Source organism: Podarcis erhardii, assembly GCF_964252035.2.
Source record: "Podarcis erhardii genome assembly, chromosome: 5".
Lineage (NCBI taxonomy): Eukaryota > Metazoa > Chordata > Lepidosauria > Squamata > Lacertidae > Podarcis > Podarcis erhardii.
In genome coordinates this window covers 11,298,772-11,317,737 of record NC_138509.1, presented here as the reverse complement: position 1 = coordinate 11,317,737, position 18,966 = coordinate 11,298,772, and the positions used below count along the sequence as shown (strand labels likewise).

Genomic DNA, 18,966 nt, shown 5'->3' with positions numbered 1-18,966 from the left:
TTTTAGCTATATTGGTTATTTGTAAATGGTTTTAGTGGGGTTTTTTAACCATTGTTGTGATCCACTTTTAGTGGTATGCAAAAGACCCAAATAATACATCATCATTATCATCATCATCATCATTTATTATTTATACCCCGCCCAACTGGCTGGGTTTCCCCAGCCACTCTGGGCAGCTTCCAGAAAAATATTAAAATACAATAATTCATCAAATATTAAAAACTTCACTAAACAGGGCTGCCTTCAGATGTCTTCTAAAAGTCAGATACTTGTTTATTTCTTTGACATCGGATGGGAGGGTGTTCCACAGGGCGGGTGCCACTACCGAGAAGGCCCTTAGTTATGTGAGTGGTATGCAATGTATTTAATAAATAAATGTGTGTCCTCTGTTGCAGGCAAATGAACAGATCTATGAAAATTATGGAGGTAGGAGATGTTTCTGTTAGGAGCACTATCACTTTCTACTGTAAGCATCCCAGGGAGGGATATGCGAGGGTGGAGACCTAATAGGAGTTGCCATTAGATCAGGCCAGGCCTACCATCATGAATAATAATAATAATAATAGTTATTATTATTAACACTCTGCCCATCTGGCTGGGTTTCCCAGGCTTCCAGCAAAATATTAAAATGCAACAATTCATCAAATATTAAAAGCTTCCCTAATTGATCTGTTTTGATTTGGGGGTTTTTTTACAATTGCTGTCCAGAATGTTTTCTTGAAGTCGTTAACTGTCTTAGGTCATTGCTGTTCTTACATGATAATCTGAAGGTATCATTTCACAGCCTGCAAAAATGTTAGAGCGACCGACTATTGCCATTTTTTCTTATTACATCCAAATGGGTTTTTTAAAACATTTGTGCCATGCAAGCTTGATCTTTTTAACATCAAAACTTAAATGGCTTTTGCTTTCCGTTTAGCCACATTTTCTAGGAACTAGACTATTTCATATGAAACAAAGGGAAGACCTGGATGCCAAATGATCATTCCCTCTCTTGCCTGCGTTTCTCCCAAGAAGCAAGACAAATGCGCCCGATCTTTCTCTCCCTTCCCAATGTCACCTTGAAGATCTTGTGTCTCTGTGACATGAGCAAGAAAAGAATATTTGACATTAAGAATACCTGTCAACAGTGATCAGTGTCTTTAATTTCAAGCTAGACTGAGAGAGACATTTGAAAATACGATGAATTGTATTAGGAATGCACCCAGTAATAAAACAATATTTTAAATGACTGCTTAGCGGCGCTTTCAGATTGATGTATGTAACAAATTTCACGAAAGCGGTTTTCTTGAGATTCTTCACTGAGCTACCTACCTGTTGCTAATGGCTCGGTTTGTAGAATCCCCAGGCGCTTCAATGAGAGTGGCTACTGTATGTTTGAGTCTTGCTTCTGTGCATGTCATTCAGCCTCAATCCTGGTTTTCTGCTGGTTGATGCCCAAGTAAATTACTAGCTTTTCTCTTAAGCTGAAGTTTTCTTTTTTAATTGAAGAATCTAATATATATTTTATGCGGCCGTATTTCAGGACTCCAGACAGCTAGCGTGATCATAGCTCTCACAGACGGGGAGCTGCAAGAGGCCCAGTTTTATTACGCAGAGAAAGAAGTAAGTTGAGCCTGAATTTCGTCAGACTATGTGGAAATGTAGGAAATGTTCCTTTCATATCTCCAGTTTTCTTGAACAGATCTCTGGTTCTTCCCATTCTGTTGTTTTCCTTCATTTCTTTGCATTGCTCGTTTAAGAAGCCCTTCTTGTCTCTCCTTGCTAATTTTTGGAACAACAACAATGTGGAAATGTACAAGTGTGCCCCTTGGGAGTTAAATAGAGTTTTTAAATGCTACCTCTCATTTTAGGCTGACAGAGCGAGAAGCCTCGGAGCAATTGTCTATTGTGTTGGTGTGAAAGACTTTAATGAAACTCAGGTAATTTAAAAAATAATAATAACGTTCTTCTACAAACGGAGTTTGATTCTTCCATTGCATTAAAGGACAATGGATGGTTCCTGTAAGGCACTCCTGTACCTGCAAACAAAGACAAATACTTTGTCTGAATAAGTAACACACACCTTTGTCTTTGTTCCCCTTTAAGGTCAAGCACCCTACTCCCCCCTTTACTAATATTAGCATATAAACATCCATACACAGTGTCCTTCTTCAAATGTCTATCATACACATTTTCCTCTGTGCACTTTGGCCTCTTTAAATGGCTATCATTTCTTCTTGCAATTTCAAGTCCTACCCCATTCGCATCCAGACAACAACAACAACAATAATAATAATTTATTATTTATACCCCGCCCATCTGGCTGAGTTTCCCCAGCCACTCTGGGCGGCTCCCAATCGAGTGTTCAAAACAGTACAGCATTAAATATTAAAAACTTCCCTGAACAGGGCTGCCTTCAGATGTCTTTTAAAGAGAAGATAGCTGCTTTTTTCCTTGACATCTGATGGGAGGGCGTTCCACAGGGCAGGTGCCACTACCGAAAAGGCCCTCTGTCTGGTTCCCTGTAACCTCACTTCTTGCAATGAGGGAACCGCCAGAAGGCCCTCGGCGCTGGATCTCAGTGTCCGGGCTGAACGATAGGGGTGGAGACGCTCCTTCAGGTATACTGGGCCGAGGCCATTTAGGGCTTTAAAGGTCAACACCAACACTTTGAATTGTGCTCAGAAACGTACTGGGAGCCAATGCAGATCTCTCAGGACCGGTGTTATGTGGTCCCGGGGGCCGCTCCCAGTCACCAGTCTAGCTGCCGCATTGTGGATTAATTGCAGTTTCCGGGTCACCTTCAAAGGTAGCCCCACATAGAGTGCGTTGCAGTAGTCCAAGCGGGAGATAACTAGAGCATGCACCCCTCTGGCGAGACAGTCCGCGGGCAGGTAGGGTCTCATCCTGCGTACCAGATGGAGCTGGTAGACAGCTGCCCTGGACACAGAATTAACCTGCGCCTCCATGGACAGCTGTGAGTCCAAAATGCTCACCCTCATTTCTTAGGGGAGATTCCTCCTGAACTTGGACACACCTTGGCTCCCCAAGCATTCTGGTTCAGCTGTGGTTCAAGCAAAGCCTGTTCCAACGTACAGGCCTAGCTTCTCCACAATGGCCCCAGGTCCACAATTAATCAAAAACCATCCTCCCAGCACCATGGTCTCATCCACGCGATGGAGAATGGCCAGCTGGCTCTGTGTATCTCAGACAAAGCTACATTGAAGGGAAGCAGCAGAGTGGGTGGCGCTGTGGTCTAAACCACTGAGCCTCTTGGGCTTGCAGATCAGAAGGTTGGCGGTTCGAATCCCTGTGACGGAGTGAGCTCCCGTTGCTCTGTCCCAGCACCTGCCAACCTAGCAGTTCAAAAGCACACCAGTGCAAGTAGATAAATAGCTTTGGGGAGCAGTCAGTGGTCATGTTGGCACCAGTGATGTGGGGAAATGAAATTCTGGGGCCTTGGAAGCCAAATTCTGGTTCTTAGATATGAAAGGCAGTACCTTCAAGGTAAAGGTAAAGGCCTCCTGGACGGTTAAGTCCAGTCAAAAGCGACTATGGGGTTGCGGCACTCATCTTGCTTTCAGGCCAAGTGAGCTGGCATTTGTCCGCAGACAGCTTTCCGGGTCATGTGGCCAGCATGACTAAACCGCTTCCGGCGCACCAGGACACCGTGACGGAAACCAGAGCGCATGGAAAAGCCATTTCCCTTCCCACTGCAGTGGTACCTATTTATCTACTTGCACTGGTATGCTTTTGAACTGCTTGGTTGGCAGGAGCTGGGACAGAGCAATGGGAGCTCACCCCGTTGCGGGGATTCAAAACATCCACCTTCTGATCTGATAGGTACCACCTGCAGTGGTACCTATTTACCAGGTTATACAGACAATGCCTGACACAGACAGCCTTTGAGCAGGCAAATCACCATGCTGTCTGCTTGCATGTGACAAACACAACTACCTATGCCCAAAATCACCCACTCCCTTGACCCCTACTCATGGAGGGGACATCTTCTTTGCTTGCATGGTCATCTCATACAATGGCAGTGATTCCATTGAACACTTTACAAAAAATAATGTCCATACTTTTGTGCGGTTAAAAAGAACAAAACACCCCTTGGTTTCACCACAATTTTTTTTTTTTTGCAGTGATGGTGGGCCTTGGGTGTCCTACTCACAAGCAGCGTAGCATTGCTTGCTGGTGCCCGGGGCATGTGTGTGTATGTGCTTCCATGCTGCCAGAGCAACCCCACCAGAGCAAATTGGGGCCGCACTGAGCTGCCTGCCCACCCACATAGTGGGGAGTCCAGCTGGCTGACATGGCCCTTGGGGGGCAGAGAGGAGCACTCGGCTATTGGGGTCACCTGGATCATGCCGCCTCAAAAATCGTGTGCCCCCCCCGGCACCCCCTTTTAAAGAAGGCTTTTATTATCTTTATTGCTGCGGTTGATTGATTGTGGTTCATCACGCTGCTTTCTTTTCTCTTGTTTTATTACTATGCTTTGTGCTTTACGTACATCTTATTTTAATGTATGCTGCTTTGAGGGTCTCCTCTGGCCAAGAAGCTGAGTATTAATGTAAGTAAGAACTAAATAATAAATACTACACCTGTGTCCTTTCCAAAATGTTGGTGTATGGCAATAGTTAAGCTCTGTGGGTTGCAAGTTCCGATTTTGCATCAGCTCATTGATTGGCCTTTGGGTAGGTCATTATTTTCTTAATCTTGGTTGCCTCTCACCCCTGCAATATTGGGAAATAGAACTGCCTAATGGCAACGCTGTTAGGCAGATTACTGATATATGTGAAATACTACAAACTTTCAAATATATCTCTATAAATGTGAAGCTTTTTATGACAAAGAAATCTGCATGTATTTTAATAAGTGGCCCTAAAGTCTTCCAGTCAGCCTCTACTCTGGGCACATAATTCTACCATGTCTCTGGGTGGATATCGCTGGATAATTTAAGTCTCTCCTGGGTCACACGTTCTTCAGAACTTCCCAACGGAAAAGGGGCATAAGCAGAAAGCAGGCTCTGTTTTTAATTTAATAGATATTATTTTCCCCACCACACATTTCTGAGTGTCTTGTCTTTGCAGCTATCGACTATTGCGGATAGCATTGATCACGTTTTCCCTGTGACTGGAGGTTTTTACGCTCTCAGAGGCACCATTGATTCAGTAAGTAGCTTATCCAATAAATTCACCCTTTTCTCAATTTGTCAATCAGTGTCAGGCTACCCTTGGCTGCAAACGTCGTTCTTTCAATCCTACAGATTCTGAAGAAATCGTGCATTGAGATCCTGGCCGCTGAACCATCAAGCATCTGTGCAGGAGGTGAGTAATGCTACCTCGTCCGTTATGGATTCTGGTGATCTTTCTAGATGGTGATGTGAAATGCTGGGCTCTGTTAAATAAAGTCCTGGCTTTGATTTTCCACACAATATCACAGAATCGTAGAGTTGGACCTCAAGCATCATCTAGCCCCAACAATGCAAAAATATTCTTGCTTAACCAACTAGTTTTTTGTAAGTGATTTATTGAACATGGTGCATCTACATTTTAGGAATATGCTTTCTTCTTCTTCTCCTCTGTTTGTTTGGCAAACCATAGCCTACAATGTGTTGTAGTTCCCTGTTGAATGAAGGATTTGATGATCAAATTCCATAAGATGCAAATGGCACCTACGCTCGTGAAGGAACAACCATACACTGCAGGACGCCATATGCATTCCAGATCACAATGTGCGAGATCAGAAGAGAGGTCAAGTGTGTCCTGGAATGGGTTCTTCAGAAGACAATGGTTCCAGTTGACTTGAGAAAGCGAGGCAAATCATTTCATTTCGTTTCACTTTTAATTTGTATGCTGCAAGGCAGCTTACAGCAACAAAATATATAACAAAGAACACATGCCTTTATAATAATCTCACAGAAAGTCATAATAAAACATAACTCTGAAATGGAATGACTTGTATCAAATAAAGTAATATTAAGTAATTTATTAGAATATAATAGTACACCGCAAAATTAACTATCAAAACAAAACAATAATTGAACAGAAATTCACTCCCTGTGGAACGCCCTCCCGTCAGATGTCAAGGAAATAAACAACTATCTGACTTTTAGAAGACATCTGAAGGCAGCCCTGTTTAGGGAAGTTTTTAATGTTTGATGTTTTATTGTGCTTTTAATATTCTGTTGGAGCCGCCCAGAGTGGTTGGGAAAACCCAGCCAGGTGGGTGGGGTATAAATTATTATTATTATTAGTAGTAGTAGTATTTTATAAATAATGACTAAACTATGATCAGTAAAAATGACTGAGGGACAGTGGACCGGCCCCCCTGCTGAAAAGGTTTGCTGGCCCCTTTTCTAGCCCAACCCCCTGCAATACAACAACAACAACAACAACAACAACAACAATTTATTATTTATACCCTGCCCATCTGGCTGGGCTTCCCCAGCCACTCTGGGCGGCTTCCAAAAAAATATTAAAATACATCAACTAGAATCTCAACTAAAGCATCTTTTGCATTTAAGAACGGGTCTCTCTGTGTTTGTATTCATGTTTTTCCACATATATTTCCACCTGCCTCTGTTGAATCATGGATAGCCCCCAAGGCTGGTTTTTAGCGATCAAGAAAACTGAATGTTGACTGAGCTGCTGTAGATGGATTAGCCTGTCTGGATTCTGACAATTCTCTGAGGCTTAATGTTTTGTGACCCTCCCAATCTGTAAGCCCCCCGACTCGTAGTCCACTCTGCAAATTTAGATCTCCCTTGATTAGAAGTGACCGAGACGCGCAGCCTGCGAAGAGGCCCATCAGTCTGGAGTCCGAATTTCCCAGAAGCTTCATTGCTCTGATTATACTCACAAGTGCCCTGGCTTGATTGAAAGGTTGAGCTGGATGTTGGCACCCAACCGGCCGTGTCAACTCCCAGGTGTGGATGCAAGCCGTCAGCTCCTCATCACGGAAGCAAAACAGACAGCGCCGCCAGTGCGCACCAGTTTCAACCCATCCTCTCGCTGCCAGCGCTGCCTCTTTGGTTCTGCGCTGACCTTTTCCCCTTCGTTGTCTTGTCAAAAGCAGCAATTTGGAATCTGACAGTAACGAAGGAAGAAAAGGACGCGTGCCGAGTCAGGGCCCCCAATTTAAATAGAATTAGCCCTTTCAGCTGGCTTGGGTTCCCCGGAACTGAGTCGCGCAGTATGGCATTAAGAATGGGGCAAAAGGGGGCACAGGTTGGCAGACCCAGCAGTTTCCACCACTCGTCTAACCCGCAATGAAAATGAATAGTTTCCCCCTTTTTTTGTTTCTGTACCTGTTAATAGGAGTGGAAAATGCATAGAGGGCGTTTTCACAAACACCAATAACATTGGGGGTGGGGGGTGCAGTCATTAAAACATAATATTTTTGTAGTGTCAAAAAAAGCACTTTTACAGGAAGTAACAGTAATAGTCAGGGAAGAGGACTTTGCCTCAAAAGCATAATTCTCCAGCCTTCAAATAGGTCTGAACTGAACGCTTTCCCCAATAATATTTTAATGTTAATAGTGATTTCATAGCTCCTCGGCGTCGCACTTCTTGATTTCCTTTATCGTCTGAGGTTCTCTGTAAAATAGTGTTCCCATTTCACAGTCGGTACACTGAGGACCGTTCCCCGTGAAGCCCTGCTGTATGTTATTGGGCCACGCCAGTTTTCCTCTCATGTTAACGTTTTCTCTTTACAGAATCCTACCAAGTGGTGGTCAAAGGCAATGGCTTTTATTACGCAAGGAACATTGACCAAGTTCTCTGCAGTTTCAAGATCAATAACACCATTACTCTTAGTAAGTTGGCAGGTTGTGGTATAATGCTGTTAAGCCTTCCCACCCCAGAAAAGTGCTTTCACCATGTTGTGGTGTGAAATGGTAACAGGGGAAGAATTTTCACCCTCATGGCTACTTCTGCATCATTCCCATCGTACCTGGGCTTGTCTTGCTGGTACGTGCAGGAGATGTCCGGCCAACGCATTTGTCATCGTTGGAATGGAAGTTACGAATTTGATAATCCAGAACAGAAAAGCACAGGCAGGGTTGCAAAGTTTCAGGAAGATGCGGAAACCTACACTAGTTAAATTTCTGCATGTCCTGCAGCTGATAATGTCAGTCTGTATTCTCTCCCAAGGAGTGCGGCGAGATAGCCACACTAAAAGGGCCTTTGCATTATTTTTCTAGATAAGGATTTCATGAACTTCATCCGAAAGAAGCAAGTTTGAACCTCCCTAACGTATACTTAGGGACGCGGGTGGCGCTGTGGGTTAGACCACAGAGCCTAGGACTTGCTGATCAGAAGGTTGGCGGTTCGAATCCCCGCGACGGGGTGAGCTCCTGTTGCTCGGTCCCTGCTCCTGCCAACCTAGCACTTTGAAAGCATGTCAAAGTGCAAGTAGATAAATAGGTACCGCTCCGGCGGGAAGGTAAACGGCGTTTCCGTGCGCTGCTCTGGTTCGCCAGAAGTGGCTTAGTCATGCTGGCCACATGACCTGGAAGCTGTACGCCGGCTCCCTCGGCCAGTAAAGTGAGATGAGCATCGCAACCCCAGAGTCGGCCACGACTGGACCTAATGGTCAGGGGTCCCTTTACCTTTACCTTTAATGTGTACTTAGCACCAAAGGGCAACAACTCAACCAGCATCGGTTAGGGAATCAAATCACTCTAAAACAGAACAGACAAATAATTATCTATCTATCTGTCCATCTATCTATCTATCTATCTATCATCTATCTATCTATCTCAATTTGTTCTACTCTGAATGAAATGAAAGGGAAGACACACATATAACCTGTAACTCACTGGCTGAAATGTTAAAAAAAGAAGAAGAAAGGGAAACCTAAAACTATTTGCTGCTGTAACGATTTTTTAAAAAAAAATGAAACAGGCACTCTTCATAAACTTGCCATCTAAAGTTTTTTATGGCTGCTTTGTACTAGCATTGAAGTGATTTTTCGTTTCTTCCCTTCAGATGAAAAGCCAACAATTGTTCAAGACACATACTTGCTTTGCCCTGCTCCAGTGATAGCAGATGTCGGACAGTAAGTACATTGTGCTTTTACCTGTTCCTCATACCACCTCTTACTTGTCGTGTTTTCTCCCCCCGCAACCCCCCCCCCGAAATACTAAAATGTGAGAACCGCCAACTGAAATATATCAATTCTAAGGGGTTAGAAACTCATGGGGGTGGGGAGAATCATTGATTTCATTGTTTGCTACGATAAACAGAGAACAGAGATAGTAAAAATTATAATTTATTATTTATACCCCGCCCATCTGGCTGGGTTTTCCAAGCCACTCTGGGTGGCTTCCAACAAAAGATTAAAAATACATTAAAACAGAGGGAAAGACCATCGTTTTAATCAACGTCTCTGTTGGCTCTCCAGGGTGGTTTACCTGCAAGTTAGCATGAACAGCGGACTGACTTTCATCTCCAGCTCTGTTAGCATCACCAGCACCCGCTGTGTAAGTATGAACCACGAAACTGAGGGAAGGAAGGGCCTAAAACTCAGAAACAAGGACTAAGGGGTTGGGTGGAAAAGTGTTGCTTTTTGACCACCGATCCAGCTCTTAATAATAATAATAATATATTACTTATACCCCACCCATCTGGCTGGGCCTCACCAGCCACACTGGGCGGCTCCCAACAGAACATTAAAAACACAATAAGATATCAAACATTAAAAACTTCCCTAAACAGGGCTGCTTTCAGATGTCTTCTAAAAGTCAGGTGTTCTTAACATCTGATGGGAGGGCGTTCCACAGGGCAGGCGCCACCACCAAGAAGGCCCTCTGCCTGGTTCCCTGTAGCTTCACTTTTTGCAGGGAGGGAACCACCAGAAGGCCCTCGGAGCTGGACCTCAGTGTCCAGGCTGGACGATGGGGATGGAGACACTCCTTCAGGGAACATGAACTGGGTTTGACAGGGGCTGCTAACCTTGTTTATTCCTGACCCACTCATATCTAAAGCAGTGGATGGGGTGGGGGGGCTGATTTTAAAGCCAAGAAAGGGATCTGTGAGTGTAAGACCTCTTGCTGAAGAGGGTTTTGGTAAGACACTTGTTGCTTTGTGTACACTGCTGCTGACCCAGGTTCAGGCTGTGGTTGTTTGAATGCTTGTACAGTGGTGCCCCGCAAGACGAACGCCTCGCAAGATGGAAAACCCGCTAGACGAAAGGGTTTTCCGTTTTGGAGGCGCTTCGCAAAACGAATTTCCCTATGGGCTTGCTTCGCAAGACGAAAATGTCTTGCGAGTTCCTGCGGGGTTTTTTCCCTTTTTTCCCCCTTTTCCTAAGCCCTAAGCCGCTTATCAGCTGATCCGCTAAAAGCGGCTAAACCGCTAATAGCGCTAATCCGCTAAGCTGTCAATGGGCTTGCTTCGCAAGACGAAAAAACCGCTATACGTAGAGCCTCACGGAACGGATTAATTTTGTCTTGCGAGGCACCACTATACTTTATAAGTTAGAAACAAATATTTTATTTATAGAACAATGAATTTGTCTCCTCTCTCTTCCCACCCCCCTTCACTTTGCGTTTGTGGGCATTTTGCTCCTTACGCTGCCCTCTGCAATTCTGTGGGAGGGGTTCAGTTCCCTTCCTTGTGAAAATGGAAGAAAATGCGTAGGTCTATATTCTCACTATGGCATCAGCATAACTGTCTGCAGGTGATCTTAGTCAGTGTACCAAGTAAAAATCCCATGCAACAAAGGCAGAAAGAACAAAACATTAGTCACACGTGGGCACACACAACTTACAAAAACAACAGAGGGGGAAATCAGACATTTAGTCTCTACAACTAAACTTGTATGGGTTTGACTTTAACTATCTGTCCACACGGGATGCGGGTGGCGCTGTGGGTTAAACCACAGAGCCTAGAACTTGCCGGTCAGAAGGTCGGCGGTTCGAATCCCCGCGACGGGGTGAGCTCCCGTTGCTCGGTCCCTGCTCCTGCCAACCTAGCAGTTCGAAAGCACGTCAAAGTGCAAGTAGATAAATAGGTACCGCTCCAGCGGGAAGGTAAATGGCATTTCCGTGCGCTGCTCTGGTTCGCCAGAAGCGGCTTAGTCATGCTGGCCACAAGACCTGGAAGCTGTACACCGGCTACCTCGGCCAATAAAGCGAGATGAGCGCCGCAACTCCAGAGTCGGTCTCGACTGGACTTAATGGACAGGGGTCCCTTTACCTTTTTATCTGTCCACACAGATCTTTTTGTATTTTGCAATGGCCATTTCTGATTTTGGCCTATCCAGATTGCCAGATAGACCGTGTGGAATAGGTACAGCAGAGACAAAATTTTAGCTGTGCGACTGAGCAGATTTATTTAGCAGTATACTAGCAGTGTAAGCGAGGCTTGCCTTTCCGGTAGAAATGTTCTTGTGCAGTGCAGTCCCATACATATCTGCTCAAAGTAAGCCAATTGGGTTGAGTGATGCTCCCAGAATTGCTGCCTTTGGGGCTGTTACAGAGAGCCAAAATAATAGCTATGTTCACTTGCCCCACAACCATGCGATCAAATGCCACTACTTAGGTTTTCTGGAAATAAACTAAGAAGATAAGATCTTTTCTTACTCTGTAGCATGGGCTTGTCCTTTCCTTCGAAGTCACTGGTGCTGTTTATTGTCACGTTTGATAATATGTACAAATGCAACATGAAATGGCTATGAGCATGCAGGAAGGAATGTACATAAGAAGATGGCTCTATAGAGCAGGCATAGGCAAACCCGGCCCTCCAGATGTTTTGGGACTACAACTCCCATCATCCCTAGCTAATAGGACCAGTGGTCAGGGATGGTGGGAGTTGTAGTCCCAAAACATCTGGAGGGCCGAGTTTGCCTATGCCTGCTCTATAGGTACCCAGGACTTTAAAGGTTAATACCAATGCTTCAAATTGAGCCTGGAAACTTAACAGGGAGCCAATACGGGCCTCTCCAAATTGGCCTGGTGGAATCAAGTTTCCTAGGGCCTGTCAGCAAACTGATTTCATTTTCTGAACAGTTTTCAGATGATGTTTTACAGTAGTCCGCTCTTGGGCGTGAATGACTCTGGGCGAGGACAGATTCTGCCAGGAACGGTTGTGATTGGCCGCTTGCCAGCGTTATATTTGAAAACACACACAAAATTAAAACGAGGTTTTATTTTTATTTTTTTTAAGATATTTATTGAGGTTTTACCAACAGAGAAAAGAAAGTAATTACATAATAAAAAAAGAAAAAGTTACAAATACAAAAATACACACACAAAAAATACAAAATACCTGAAAAGTGAAAAATAAAAAAACAATTAGCAAGAAAGAAAAAAGAAATGAAAAAAACCCCAATCTTTTCATATCTTATATTTTGTTTACATGTTTCCTGACCTCCTCACACCTCCCTTTTTCGTATTCCAGTTCACATGGTTGGTTCAGCAAATCCTTTCCCTCTTTGTTTTTATCTTAATTCTATATCTTAACATATTATAGCTTCATATTTTCATCTGATTATCAATCCATTTTTTACATACTCTTTTTAACCTTATTGCTAAAACCGTTTCATTTCAATCCAACATCATTTTAACATTCATTCATTTTAACATTCATTTTACACTGCTCTCTGAAAACTGCTTTGCACTAGAGAAGCTGTGTCTGGCGTTCGAAGCGATGAGCTTGTGTGGCTTCCTTCTTCATAAGGAGAAAGCAAGGAAATTGATCTAATGTGCTGCCTTAGGGCCTGACCGCAGCCAAACGACACTCACAGATGTCACAAGTAGCACATTTATTCGCATCCCATTTTTTTCTTTCAAAGACACATGAAGCAGCTTACAAAAAACGATGCAGCGGAGATTAAATTGAAAAACAACAAACGCTGACTAATATAGCAGCAGTAAGCATGGTAAAAGTCCATGATACAAACTTTCATTTAAAAAAACAACAACTGGGTCATTTAAACGCTTGTTAGATAAAAAAAAAATTATGAAATGAAAAGAATAAAGATTTGCAGATTCAATGCTTAATTGCAAAGGACTTGCGCTTAATGGTAGATTAATGGAAAAGAGCTGTAGCCTTGGAGAAGCTTCCTGGTTCACTCTCTTTAAAAAAAAAAAAATAATTTTTATTAACCGGGCAATCAAATCAAATCAAATCACATCACATAAATTACAAATTACAAAGCCGAATTTTTAATTTTGTTGAGGGAACCCATATTTCAAGATCCGAAGGGGGATTCTGATCATCTTCTTGCCACTGCGTTAATGTCCAAATCAGTCCAAACAAAGTTCATAATTCTATCCAGTCTTATCTTGCTGTTTCCACATCACGCTTCCTGGTTCTCTCTCAGGAGATGGGGAATGTTATTGGTTATACTGGATGCGGGCGGCGCTGTGGTCTAAACCACTGAGCCTCTTGGGCTTGCCGATCAGAAGGTTGGTGGTTCGAATCCCCACGATGGAGTGAGCTCCCGTTGCTCGGTCCCACCTGCTGCCAACCTAGCAGTTTGAAAGCACGCAAGTGCAAGTAGATAAATAGCTACTGCTGTGGTGGAAAGGTAAACAGCATTTCCATGCGCTCTGGCACTCGTCACGGTCCTCTGTGAGCCAGTAGCGGTTTAGTCCTGCTGGCCACATGACCTGGAAAGCTGTCTGTGGACAAACGCCGGCTCCCTCAGCCTGAAAGCAAGATGAGCGCCACAATCCCATAGTTGCCTTTGATTGGACTTAACCATCCAGGGGTCCTTTACCTTTACCTATACAGTGGTACCTCGGGTTACATACGCTTCAGGTTACAGACTCCACTAACCCAGAAATAGTACCTTGGGTTAAGAACTTTGCTTCAGGATGAGAACAGAAATCGTGCTCCGGCGGCGCGGCAGCAGCGGGAGGCCCCATTAGCTAAAGTGGTGCTTCAGGTTAAGAACAGTTTCAGGTTAAGAACGGACCTCCAGAACAAATTAAGTTCTTAACCCGAGGTACCACTGTACTGGTTGCAGCGAAGGAAGCAAGGTGGGGTTTGCAATGTTTCCCACCCAGCACTGTTTCTTTGAACTAGTTGAAATTTAGAAGGCTGAGCTTCCTTAGTAAAGCCCTCAGTAAAAGTTCCTTGGCTGCATTTTCTGAGTGTCAAAGCCAGAAGCAATGGGCACCCTGGGCTCAGCGGGGGGGTGGGGTGTCCCAGATGTTTTAACGAGTGGCCTGAGTACTGAGGGCACCTTGCGGCACTGGTAAACAGTGGTGTGGGTGCCAGTAGTTCAACAAGAATGGCAGCCATGGGAAGAAGGAAGTTTTTGTTCCCAGCCCTCCTCCTCACCCTTCTCTGAAGCACTGCATGCTGGGTGATAGAGCCCAGTGGAAAACCAAAGGTGTTTGCAGTTGTAGCTGTTTTAAAGAAAGAGAGGGAAGAAAATACCTATGCTTTATTTGTTTATTTATTTATATTTTTAAAATTAGTTTTCAATTACAACAATCCAATAATAGCCTCATTATAGCAATGCCAAATTATAATATAATTCCCAATACAAAACATTCAAACACCAAATTACTGTATTTTTCGCTCTATAAGACACACCAGACCGTAAGACGCACCTAGTTATTGGAGGAGGAAAACAAGAAAAAAAATATTCTGAATCGCAGAAGCCAGAACAGCAAGAGGGATCACTGCTTTCGCTGTGCAGCGATCCCTCTTTCTGGGATTCCTGCGCAGCCTGCATTCACTCCATAAGACGCACACACATTTCCCCTTACTTTTTAGGAGGGAAAAAGTGAGTCTTATAGAGCAAAAAATATGGTAACTACCAAAGTTTTAGAAGACAACTGAAGGCAGCCCTGTTTAGGGAAGCTTTTAATATTTAATAGGTTATTGTATTTTAGTGTTTTGTTGGAAGCCGCCCAGAGTGGCTGGGGAAACCCAGCCAGATGGGCGGGGTATAAATAATAAATTATTATTATTAGTCTTATAGTGCAAAAATATGAGTCTTATTGTGCAAAAAATACGGTATATAATTTAGGTGGCCCCCCGCATACTAGAATTAATGGTTTGATGATTTACTTTGTTTCTGCATTCCAAAATCTTACTGATTTCAATTACATGCCCGTCATAAAAGTAATCCCTTATGCAACAGCTGCAATATTAATAACTTCTGTTCGTGTTGACACATTAAGTAACTTACAAGCGTGCAAGTGAAGCTCTCGTACCGTGTCATTGCTTTCCCTGTGTGTGACATTTATTCTGTCTGTGATGTATCTTCCTGTGAATGTATCATCACCTCGTACACCATACGTCTAAAACCTACGATTAAATCCGAACCGCGTCGATTGCAATGCGAAATAAACAATGCCCGGTTCTGTTGCAAAATCCGTAACCTTGGAATACCTTGCTTGCTTGCAGCATCGTGGGACGATTGTTTTCATTGTGCTCCTGATCCTCTTCCTGCTCCTGGCCTTGGCTCTCTTCTGGTGGTTTTGGCCGCTCTGCTGCACCGTGGTAAGTGTGCGGGTCATATTCAAGGCTGTTTTTTAAAATTTCTTTTTATATGTTGTTGTTGTTGTTTAGTCGTGTCCGCCTCTTCGTGACCCCATGGACCAGAGCACGTCAGGCACTCCTGTCTTCCACTGCCTCCCGCAGTTTGGTCAAACTCACGCTGGTAGCTTCGAGAACACTGTCCAACCATCTCGTCCTCTGTCGTCCCCTTCTCCTTGTGCCCTCCATCTTTCCCAACATCTACGTCTTTTCCAGGGAGTCTTCTCTTCTCATGAGGTGGCCAAAGTATTGGAGCCTCAGCTTCACGATCTGTCCTTCCAGTGAGCACTCAGGGCTGATTTCCTTCAGAATGGATCAGTTTGATCTTCTTGCAGTCCACGGGACTCTCAAGAGTCTCCTCCAGCACCATAATTCAAAAGCATCCATTCTTCGACGATGAGCCTTCTTTATGGTCCAGCTCTCACTTCCATACATCACTACTGGGAAAACCATAGCTTTAACTATACGGACTTTTGTTGGAAAGGTGATGTCTCTACTTTTTAAGATGTTGTCTAGGTTTGTCATTGCTTTTCTCCCAAGAAGCAGGCGTCTTTTAATTTCGTGGCTGCTGTCACCGTCTGCAGTGATCATGGAGCCCAAGAAAGTAAAATCTCTCACTGCCTCCATTTCTTCCCCTTCTATTTGCCAGGAGGTGATGGGACCAGTGGCCATGAGCTTCATTTTTTTGATGTTGAGCTTCAGACCATATTTTGCGCTCTCCTCTTTTACCCTCAATAAAAGCTTTTTATATATAAATTTTTATTAGTTTTTTTAACATACCATTTTCAACAGTAATTGAACATATTTTTACATCTTATTCAAAAAAAATTTACTTCCATCATTCCTGTCTGAAAACTTTCCAATCCAATCTCTTTGTATACATTTCTTATTTTCCCTGTTACATTAAAACTCATAACCAATGTCTCTATTCTTTATCTGCTTTGTAGCACTTCATATATTTCTCCCTCCAAAACTTCTTGTAGTCCTACTAGCGTAATTTGTTGGTTACAATTGCTCTTCAAATAGTTCATATACTTCTTCCAATCTTCTGTAAATCTCTGGTCCTGCAGGTTTCGAATCCTTCCTGTCATTTTGTCCAATTCTGCATAGTCCATTAATTTCGTCTGCCATTCTTATTTCGTCGGAATTTCTTCTTGCTTCCATTTCTGGGCTAACAATACTCTTGCCGCAGTTGTTGCATATAATTTTTTTTTTACATCTTGCCTATTAATATCCTGACCTATAATACCAAGTAAAAATGCTTCTGGTTTTTTTAAAAATTGTATATTTCAACATCTTTTTCATCTCATTATATATCATTTCCCAGAAGTTCTTTATTTTCTTACGTTCCCAGTATTCAAGGCTGTTATCTGGCTGTTATTTAAAGGAGAAATGTAAAAGGAAGAGAAACACTCTCCCTTGTTTGACCTGAGAAATGAAGAGTTTCCACCTCCCTTCCCTGCACGCCCAAAATTGTATTGATTTCCAAATATAACAAGGCTTAAGAAAACAGCCTCCTCTCTTACTAGGTTCCTGAACTTTTAACAGCAGGCCGACACATGCAGATTTAGGAAACGAAGGTTTTTCTTTTCACTTTAGTTTCCTGCCAGGAAACTCTTCCTCATTTCTGTGTGATAGATTGCTGTTATCCTGGGATATCCTTTATATTTTTTAACCAAAGGGTCACATGGAAACGTTTTAAATATATTAATAGCATCCTAACGCAGTGAGAGGTCTAGGTGCTGGTAAAGGGACAAAGACAGGCCATCCTTGTTTCTTTTGCTCAATTTCCACCCTTTTTTCTTACAATGAAGGCATAGGAGATGGGCCAGGATAAACTAGGTGACTGTAGTGAGATTCAATCTCGGGTCGGTAACAAACTAATGGGACGACTTTGCTCTCTCCTGTTGCTGATCTTTCCCGTTTTGTAAAAAGGCAACAACCGTAAGCGTTCCTTGCAGGGATTTTGTGAAGATTTATTAAGGCAAAAATAGAGTTGCCGGTCCTTAACCTTGACTATAAGGAGGCTAAACAATAGGGTACTGAGTGGGACGGGGGTGGCGCTGTGGGTTAAACCACAGAGCCTAGGGCTTGCCAATCAGAAGGTCGGCGGTTCGAATCCCTGCGATGGGATGAGCTCCTGTTGCTCGGTCCCTGCTCCTGCCAACCTAGCAGTTTGAAAGCACCTCAGAGTGCAAGTAGATGAATAGGTACCGCTCCGTCGGGAAGGTAAACAGCATTTCCATGCGCTGCTCTGGTTCTCCAGAAGCGGCTTAGTCATGCTGGCCACATGACCCGGAAGCTGTACAGCGGCTCCCTCGGCCAATAAAGCGAGATGAGCGCTGCAGCCCCAGAGTCAGCCAACAGTGGACCTAACGGTCAGGGGTCCCTTTACCTTTAACCTTGGCTATAAGGAGGCAAAACAATAGGGTACTGAGTGGGAATGGTCAAAGAAGCATCATGAACAGGAAACCTGATTTTAAGAAATTGTATTAAATTAAATTAATTTGGGTTGATTTGTAATAATTGGGAAAATTAATATAAAAAAAAATTAAAGCACCAGCCGAATAATAATGATGATGATGATGATGATGATGATAATAATAATTTATTTGTACCCCAGCCATCTGGCTGGGTTTCCCCAGCTCCCAATAGAATATTAAAAACACAGTAAGACATCAAACATTAAAAACTTCCCTAAACAGAGCTGTGATCCGATGTTTTCTAAAAGTCAGATAGTTGTTTATTTCCACAGGGCAGGCGCCACTACCGAGAAGGCCCTCTGCCTGGTTTCCTGCCAAGATGTTTCCAGAGCTTTGGGGCTTATATTTAACAAAAGGATGTCTTGAAGAAAGCTTGACTGTGAGCTCCTTTCTCGCAGGAACGGGTGCTGTGTGCTTTCATTGCACAGAGAGCCCTTAGTAGATTCTGCAGCCAGCAGCAAAGCGATTAGAGTCTCAGGCTACATGCCAGGATCCCACCCCAGAACTTGCACTTGCTTGTAAGTTTAGAAAATGAGTCACTTCCTTGCTGCTCAGCTCTGCTTTTGCGAGATACCCCTGGCAGGGTTTTCATCTGGAAGACGCTTGCTTATTTTCTGGGCACTGGAAAAAGATTCGTGGCGGCTGAGCTTGCAGAATGATACAGATCCCAGAAGCCATGTTCCAAGCAGAGGCAGAATTCGCTAGATATTAGTGGTCCACAGACAACAAAGCAAGGTTTGGTTTCTAAGGAGCAAACGTATTTTAAAAAAAGAAATCACTAAGTTATTTCTTCAGAAAAAGAATATCAAACAATCCTATTTCAGCTGCAACTGAGGGCTGTTTCATATATTGTCAGCTAGAAACCTGGGCCAGGAGCCAAGCTGACTGCCCTTGTATGATCTTTTTATTTCCTGCGTTTATACTTTCTGTGTACATTTTTAAAAAATCTTTAAGTATCCACTGCTTGTTAAACTAAATTTAGCAAGCCAGTAGAA

General features: G+C 43.4%; 1 protein-coding gene across 1 annotated transcript in view; it reads left to right on the top strand.

The window, feature by feature from the left end:
- ANTXRL (ANTXR like) overlaps positions 1-18,966 on the top strand; it is a 56,994-nt gene that overhangs the window by 10,741 nt on the left and 27,287 nt on the right. Inside the window, exons 5-13 of the mRNA XM_081864321.1 lie at positions 396-426; positions 1,526-1,605; positions 1,854-1,922; positions 5,076-5,156; positions 5,252-5,312; positions 7,703-7,801; positions 8,976-9,045; positions 9,391-9,469; positions 15,357-15,452. Of these exons, the coding sequence (XP_081720447.1) occupies positions 396-426; positions 1,526-1,605; positions 1,854-1,922; positions 5,076-5,156; positions 5,252-5,312; positions 7,703-7,801; positions 8,976-9,045; positions 9,391-9,469; positions 15,357-15,452 (666 nt within the window). The remainder of the gene's footprint in view (positions 1-395; positions 427-1,525; positions 1,606-1,853; positions 1,923-5,075; positions 5,157-5,251; positions 5,313-7,702; positions 7,802-8,975; positions 9,046-9,390; positions 9,470-15,356; positions 15,453-18,966) is intronic.